The 8,538-nt window shown below is 46.6% G+C and overlaps 1 protein-coding gene across 1 annotated transcript in view; it reads left to right on the top strand.

Annotated features, from left to right (window-relative positions):
- The window catches only part of SNX18 (sorting nexin 18), a 29,669-nt gene that overhangs the window by 830 nt on the left and 20,301 nt on the right, over positions 1 to 8,538 (top strand). Inside the window, exon 2 of the mRNA XM_010857195.1 lies at positions 6 to 1,025. Within this exon, the coding sequence (XP_010855497.1) occupies positions 6 to 1,025 (1,020 nt within the window). The remainder of the gene's footprint in view (positions 1 to 5; positions 1,026 to 8,538) is intronic.

Below are 8,538 nucleotides of genomic sequence, written 5' to 3'. Positions count from 1 at the left end.
CGACTTGTCGCTGGGCTCCCGCAGCGGCTCTGCGCCCCCGCAGCACCATCCGTCGGGGGCCAAGAGCTCGGCCACCGTGAGCCGTAACCTCAACCGCTTCTCCACCTTCGTCAAGTCTGGCGGGGAGGCTTTCGTGCTGGGTGAGGCATCGGGCTTCGTGAAGGATGGGGACAAGCTGTGCGTGGTGCTGGGCCCCTATGGCCCCGAGTGGCAGGAGAACCCCTATCCCTTCCAGTGCACCATCGACGACCCCACCAAGCAGACCAAGTTCAAGGGCATGAAGAGCTACATCTCGTACAAGCTTGTGCCCACGCACACGCAGGTGCCGGTGCACCGGCGCTACAAGCACTTCGACTGGCTGTATGCGCGCCTGGCCGAGAAGTTCCCGGTCATCTCGGTGCCCCACCTGCCCGAGAAGCAGGCCACCGGCCGCTTCGAGGAGGACTTCATCTCCAAGCGCAGAAAGGGCCTCATCTGGTGGATGAACCACATGGCCAGCCACCCGGTGCTGGCGCAGTGCGACGTCTTCCAGCACTTCCTGACCTGCCCCAGCAGCACCGACGAGAAGGCCTGGAAGCAGGGTAAGAGGAAGGCCGAGAAGGATGAGATGGTGGGCGCCAACTTCTTCCTGACCCTGAGCACGCCCCCCGCCGCCGCCCTCGACCTGCAGGAGGTGGAGAGCAAGATCGAAGGCTTCAAGTGCTTCACCAAGAAGATGGACGACAGCGCGCTGCAGCTCAACCACACAGCCAACGAGTTCGCGCGCAAGCAGGTGACCGGCTTCAAGAAGGAGTACCAGAGGGTGGGGCAGTCCTTCCGCGGCCTCAGCCAGGCCTTTGAGCTGGACCAGCAGGCCTTCTCGGCCGGCCTGAACCAGGCCATCGCCTTCACCGGAGATGCCTACGATGCCATCGGCGAGCTCTTCGCCGAGCAGCCCAGGCAAGACCTGGACCCGGTCATGGACCTGTTGGCGTTGTATCAGGGCCACCTGGCCAACTTCCCCGACATCATCCACGTCCAGAAAGGTAAAGCCTGGCCTTAAGAGCGGACGGTGTGGGATGTGTTGTTCAGGCTGAGAGAGTCACTTTGACAGAAGTCCCATTGTCTGTTTCAGATTAATATCCCACAGGTCGGGATCCCGGCAGGGATGTGGGCAGCCAGGCGGTGCCCCAAGGGTAGGGCAGATGGTGGGCTGGTAGCTTCCTCCTTAAAATATTTCCAGACAGGCTTTTCCAGACAGGCTGCGGGTACTCTCTTCAGAGGAGGTTGAGAGAGCACTTTTGACGACAGTGCTGTCATTTTAGAGTTTGAATAGTTGGGTAATGAGCTTCTGGGATCGGTCATCTTGTGTCTAGGGTAGAATCAGAAGGGGACCCAAGCCATGTTAGGCATCCATTTGAACACTGGCAGTGTCACTTAGCCTTGGGTTTCGGGAAGTGTGGAAATCAGGGGCAAGAGTGGATATCTGCAGATAAAGGTAAGTCCTGCTTTCGCCCCTCTGCTCGTCTCAGCCCCTGCATTGGTAGAGAAATTAGGGTCAGTTCTCTGTAGGTACTACTTAAATGGGGCGGCATAGGAATTTCCTGCACAGGCTTCTTGCTTGCGACCTTTGTGAAATAAGGTAAAACACTCAGCCAAATTTCAGGAAGTTTTAAGAAAATTACTCTCTTTAAGCTTGGTCATTTTGAATTTGGTGTCTACTAACCGACTGAAATTAAGATGTAGAATGTATAGGATCTGAGTATTGTGTCTGAGAGCAGTGTTTCTGGTATCTCAGCGAGTTAGCTGCCCAGCTGTCGGAGCTTGTTTTATTTAGTCGTCGTTAGTGTCCCTAAAGACTGAAGTTTGCAGATTGTTTTCTTAGAAAATAAATTAGAGCAGAATTAGAGCAGTAATTCCTGCCTTAACCTTACTCGCTGGCTTGCATTCTGATAGCCTGCCTGGAGAGAGGGAGAATGGGGAGGGGTTGGAGTGGGGAGGCAGCCTTGCTGAGAAGGTCTTCGGTTCAGTGTGGGGGAGGGGAAGAGGACGTCACTAACCACCTTCCTGAGGGGGTGGAAACCTCCTTGGGCTAGTGCCTCTGGCCCTGGGTAATGAGTCGCTCGCTGCCCTTTCAGGTGGGACTGCTCATTTACAAACAGCCCAGATCTTTAACCTGTTCTTCCTGGTATTAAGCTAAAGTTTGCCTCTCTTAATTCTCTTTCTGTTCCCTGGAAACACACAAAGTAAGTTTCTTCCTTGTCATGTCAGCCCATCAGAACTTTTGGAAAAGCAGCTTCCTTTCCCTCTGCTGCACTCCTGCCTCTTCCGAGTAGGTGACAGGCTTCTAACTCCCCAGAGGGGGGTCCGGCAAACTTGCTGATGCTGGTGTAGTCCCTCTAAAATGCACTGCCCCAAACATCTGCAATACTAGATTCAGTGGAGAAGAGTAACTTTTTTTGACAATTTACATCTTGTAAGTGCAGTATAAGGTTAAATTAGCTGTTTGGGCAGCCATATCACTATTGACCTGCGTTGAACCTGCATCTTTGTTCCCTGTGACCCCCCTTTTTTGCATAAATTGCTTTGGATTCTTGATATTTTAGTTGGTGCTGGTGCAACTGACTCTTTGAGCCTTTAATGAGGGATCTAACATTTAAATTCCACTGTGTTACATCATTCAGGATCCAGTGCTGGGTACCTTTTTACATGTTTCTGTGAGTTTATGCAGATTGTTGGTAAACAGTTGAAAGGGTGGAGCCAGGTACAAATGCCTGCAGTCACACACAGGTGGCTGGCTACTACAGGGCAGCATCAGTTCATTCAGTGGTTTTACTGTCCACACACTCAGCCTTGCTGAGTGGCTCTGCTGTCGAAGTGATTAGAAAATACTTGATGTTTGCTATAAAGTCTATTTTGAGTTTATATGTAGTCTGTTAAGCCATGTACATAGTTTATTTTTTCTTTTTAACACTAGAACTAAAATCATCTCCTATTGGGATTTGAGAGACTTCCTTCATTAAAACCAGTACCATTTTTACATTGTTTAAACAATTCAAGGGCCCTAAACATAATCTTCAGGAACTTCAGAAAGAACATCAGTTGATATTCAACATGGTTTGTTTCTGCTGTAGCCTTGGTGTGTGATGTACAGGGAGTGTGTGTCCCTGGATAACATGTCTTTAGAATGTACTGCCATTTAAAGCTATAGCGTGCAGTGCATAAAGCTAAAAGCATTTGTTTACAGCCAGCATTTATCAAGGATGCTAGTGTTGGCCGTTTTAGGAATACAGATGAGCTTTAAGCACGGCTGAAGCTTTTTGAACATGTTCTGGATGTTCACATGATTGTATGGAGCAGAAGAAACATCCCCCTCCCACCCCCACTACACAGTTGCTGTTGGGATGAATCTTCATCTCAGCACTTGGGAATTGTGTTTGCAAGTTGTTTTTTCCTTCAGGATCTCAAAACATAATCATATTGTAGACCTTACTGTGACTTTTGAGAGAAGAGTCAAAAAAAAAAAAAAAAGTGAAAATCTTGAAGCAGTTTGTGCGATCTTTTGTTGTGAGTATTTGGCCCAAAGTTTTTATTAAGTCTTTGTTGTTTCCAGTAAGAGAAAAGTGGTTTTATCCCTTTTACATTTTACATGTTCTAATCATATATTACCCTGGAGAAAAGCTTGGCAACCCACTCCAGTATTCTTGCCTGGAGAATTCCATGGACAGAGGAGCCTGACAGGCTACAGTCCATAGGATTGCACAGAGTCGGACACGACTGAAGCGACTTAGCACACACGCAATCTTATATTAAGAGACCCACATTCAGTTGAGTCAGAAAAAGATTAGAAAGTACTTTTTGATTACTAAAGCAGTTATGAAGGGGAGTTAATTAGTTGTTTTTCTCCCTTTGTCCTTGGGGGGAGAGGACGGGACCATTAGGCTCCTCTGGAGCCTTTTTCTTATCCAGGAGACTGCTGCCATCAGCCAGCTTTCCCAGAGTTTTGGACCTGAGTTCTTCCATGCTGAGTCTGTAAGCCACACGTAACTCTCTAAGTTAGTTACAGTTCAATAAAATTTTAAAAATTCGGTTCCTTAGTCATACTAGCTATACTTCAGGTGCTTTATAGCCAGCGGCTATCATACTGGACAACAGAGATGAGGCCTGTTTCCTTCCTTGCTCCAGGTTCCCATTGGACCGTGTTGAGCTGGACTGTTGGCCAGAGTTTAACTGTACATCCTGTCATGGGTTTCTCTGGCAAATCGATGATCTTTTCACATACTTCCAGATAGTTTTCTTTTCTCGATCACCTGGCATCCCCTCTCTGTATGGACTTAAGGAATAAAAAATAGGCGGGGAAACAGGTCCTGCTAGATCCTTCTCTACAGAACATCCCGGGTACTCAACCATTGAGTAATACTTGTGCAGTGGGAGGAAGTCCACCGGTTTTGCAGCCTGCCTTCATGCCCCGTTCAGAAAACCCAGCTGGGTTCCGGATGGACATTTGAGGCTCATAAGGAACCATCTCCAGAAAGAGGGTGGGAAACATGAACACCCTGCAGTGTGGTCAGCTGGGGTTCACTGACCATACTTAGCACTGAAGCCACTGCTTAATCATGGTTTTAGCATAAGTGCTTTCTGCAAAAATGAAGAGAGCCTTGTGTTTCCTTCAGTGAAAAGGGAATGTTAGAATTCTGATTTTTTTTTTTTTTTAATCTACTGATGAAGTCTTAGATAAACAGACCTATTTTGGTTCATGGAGTTCAGTGTAGGAAGAAGGCAGTTTTCTGTAGTCTGAGGTACAGTAGATGGAATTCAGAACTTGAATTTTATTCATATTTTGCTTTGTTGTCACAGGAGCCCCTTAAATTCTTTGTTCATGGACGGTTCATTGATTGCTGATAACCAGCCTACAGGTCTATCAGTGAGCTTTGTAACCCTGTGCTCTTGATTTTCTTTTCTTGAAATGGCAGCCTCTTATCCCCTTCTCTTCATCGTCCCTGCCTGCTGTATGCTTTTATAATGCCAGTGTTAGTGAGTTTGGTGTGGTGTGTAGAATGTATTTCACTATCAGTTTCTTAGCATATTCAATTCTGTTTCCAAAGATACGATTAATCTCTGGTATTTAATGAAGCTTAATCTGGAAGGCAGCGAGTGATGGTGGTTTAAAAGCTTTGGGCTTATCTCTTGGGGAATTCTGTGAAAGGGAAAGACTGTAATGTTAGATGATGAGAAATGTTGGTTTCATCTTTGTTATGAATCTGGACTAGATAGCCAGAGGCAGTGACTTAAAGGGAAATTGTATTCCAGAGAAAAGGTATAAAATCATGTAAAGGTGATTGGTTGGTATAGTCTGAGTATGTGAAGTGGGGATGCAGAACCAGACAAATAAACAGGCAGTCCTGTTTTCTGTGCTCGTAAATTAAACACGCAGGGTCTACTTCACTGCCCTCTGTAAATGGTCCAGACGGAGCTTCCTTTTGAACAAAAAACAACCCCAGGACCTCAGGAATGATACACCAGTAGTGAGCCTGTCAGTCTTGTGGGTAGAATTTCACCATTGTGCTTCCTGTCAGCACAGGGAGGGTTGGTCTTCTGTCCCCCAGACATTAATTAAAGATAGCCAGAGTCCCGGCAGGGCACTCGAGGTGAGGCTGGGCCACAGCAAGCCCTTCCCTCTCTGCTCCCCATTCTCCTGTGTCTAAACATAGCCCTGAGATGGTGGTGCCAGAAATACAGAGAAGAGGTCTATTAAGCGGGCTGTTTACAAGCTCATCCTTACTTTGAAACGTCTGGGCTAGCAACTGAGGTCATTCACCGTTTTTGCTTTTGTCTCATCTATAACTGTACCATTTTTCCTCTCCCATCCACTCCTAGTTATTTTTTAAGGAGACTTCAGTTCCAGCCTTAAGATTTGGCCCAATCTATATTTTCTTAGTGGAGACAAATTTGCCTTTGGGGTTTTTGTTTTACATGACTGAATCCCTTGGTTAAAGCATCAGTGTGACTGGCCACTGAATGTCTTGGTCACCATCTAGGTGGGGACACTACTCACATCACCTTGTCATTGGTTTTTCCGACTTCTTTTTTGAGCCGTGAAGCCCTCTACAGAATCCTATCAGGAAGTCTGGTCCGTTAGGCTGGTCACTGTAGAGCCCAGAGGTGGCATGGACCCGAACTGCCACTCACGGTCTTCTGAGGAATCTTGGGCTCAGCTGGACTGTCTGTCCTCTTGAAGTGTCATATGCACAGCCTCCTATCTGGTCATTTTTGAATTTTCAAAGACCGTGTGGAACCTAAACAACCCTTACCAACATGACACTTTTCTTTTCAGGCTAAATAATCTGCTGTCTCTCGAAGTGTTTTTTAAAACTAAAGTTTCATATCAAATTAGACTTAATTTGCTATCTATTTATGATGATCACACACACACACACACACACACACAAATAGCACACTAATGCTTAGCTCTGTTTAGAGACACTGTGCCCAGAAGACCTGAACTGTTTGTCATCCCATGTTTACAGAGCACAGACTCGATTTGTGTCAGCAAGAGGGACGGACAGGACTCTGACCCTCATGGAGGTTTTTGTTGTTGCAGTGGAGGTGCAGAGCAAGTCCCATCACGGAGCTTTTTGACTGGTGGCAGGGAAGCTGTGTTCCAGGGTGCTGAGAGTCCCCGGGGCTGTACAGAGCAGATGGGGTTGGTCTGGGTCTGATGGGGGGCTGAGTCAACTCTGGAGCCCCACAGCAGAGTCCGGTCACCATGGGCCAGCCTGACATCTGGGTGACCAGATGTGAGGGGATCCTTGGGCAGCTGTTTTAACCTCTGTGAGCCCCGTTTTCTCCCTGACAGAGGGAACACTTCCTCATAAGGTCATCATGAAGACCAAATGTTACGGTTCTTAGTAGTTGCTCAGTGAGCAATTGATTTTGCAAAGTATAAAGATACTTTTAAGATGGGAGATACTCTCCCTTAAAAGACAATTCCAGAGATCTTATCATCCCTTCAGGTGGCCTTTTACCGCCAGAATTGCAGACAAAGTGTAAAACCCCATAGAGTCACAGGTACAATAGTTGAGTGCTGTATTTTAATGCAGCTGTTGTTTTGCACACCAGGAAAAATGGTGACTGGAGTAATCATTGGTGTTATTGGAGCCACCAGTTTGCTGTGGTTCACATTAAGGAGTTTATGTAAATTGTCTCTTGTCAGCCTCTCTCTTCCTCCAGATTCCTGTGTCCTTGCACAAGCGCTGGCGTTTCTGAGCCTCAGTTCTATCACCTGAAACTCTGAGGGTCACGGTTTCCTAGATGTCGTTTTGTTGGTTAACTCTTTTAATAGCATCGCTCCTGCATTGAAAACAAAATATTAAAGAAAAAAACAAAAATAAAATATTCCAAAGTATATAGTGAACATTTTGACCTTGTTTCAGGCTAGTTTCAAGAGCATTCTATTTGTTTATGTGTCTCTGTAATCTAGGGGCATGAAAATCCTTTATCGGTTGGCATGAAAGAAGAGTCACGCACATTTAGTTCAGATCAGCAAACAGGCATCCAGGTCTTCCCCTGCCAGGTGTTGCGAATGTGAAAGTGATGATTCCCTGGCCTCCAGCCTGTGATGAGAGCTCCCAGGTGTGCTGACGCCAAGGCGTGCTGGGTGGCTGGAGCAGCTTTCCTCTGACCCAGATGAGGGTGTAATTAATAGGGCCACCAAAGAGAGAAGGTGTGATGGGCTGTTTTCTCTCCTACAAGCTGTAGTTCACCTTGAGTTCTAAGTACTGTCTTCTCTTCAGACATAGAGCCAGTCTTGTATTGTTGATCTTGCATTTGTAGCTCGGTTAAACTTCAAGGTAGACGACTTTTAGCCCACATGTCATTTCTTCTCCCTTTCCTTGGAACTTTGTATCTCTCACTGTGATGTGACTTTTTTCTTCTGATAAAGAAGTTTTATTTGTTATTTAGCAGGTAGGGAGGCACTGGTTAGGGAGGAGAGCTTAACATCATTCAGTTTATTCATGGGATCCTCTGAAAGGTAAACCTGATTTTATTCAACAAATATTTAAGTGCCCATCAGACACTAGTAAAGATGCTATGGTTGCACCAGAAGTCAAAGCAAAGATCACCACCCTTGTAGAGTTTGCATTCTAGCAGGGTGGAGACACAAAGAAAAAACACACACTGAGTAATTATAATGTGTGTCCAAGTATGATATGTGTTCAGTTCAGTCACTCAGTCATGTCTGACTCTTTGCGACCCCATGGACTGCAGCATGCCAGGCTTCTCTGTCCTTCACCATCACCCAAAGCTTGCTCAAACTCATGTCTATTGAGTTGGTGATGCCATCCAGCCATCTCGTCCTCTGTCATCCCCTTTTCCTCCTGCCTTCAATTTCTCAGCATCAGGGTCTTTTCCAGTGAGTCGCTCTTCGCATCAGGTGGCCAAAGTACTAGAGCTTCAGCTTCGGCATCAGTCCTTCCAGTGAATATTCACGGTTGATTTCTTTCAGGATTCACTGGTTTGATCTCCTTGCAGTCCAAGGGACTCTCGGGGAACCGCACC

This window comes from Bison bison, unplaced genomic scaffold (assembly GCF_000754665.1).
Source record: "Bison bison bison isolate TAMUID 2011002044 unplaced genomic scaffold, Bison_UMD1.0 scf7180017864378, whole genome shotgun sequence".
Lineage (NCBI taxonomy): Eukaryota > Metazoa > Chordata > Mammalia > Artiodactyla > Bovidae > Bison > Bison bison.
This window is presented reverse-complemented; position numbering and strand designations above follow the sequence as displayed.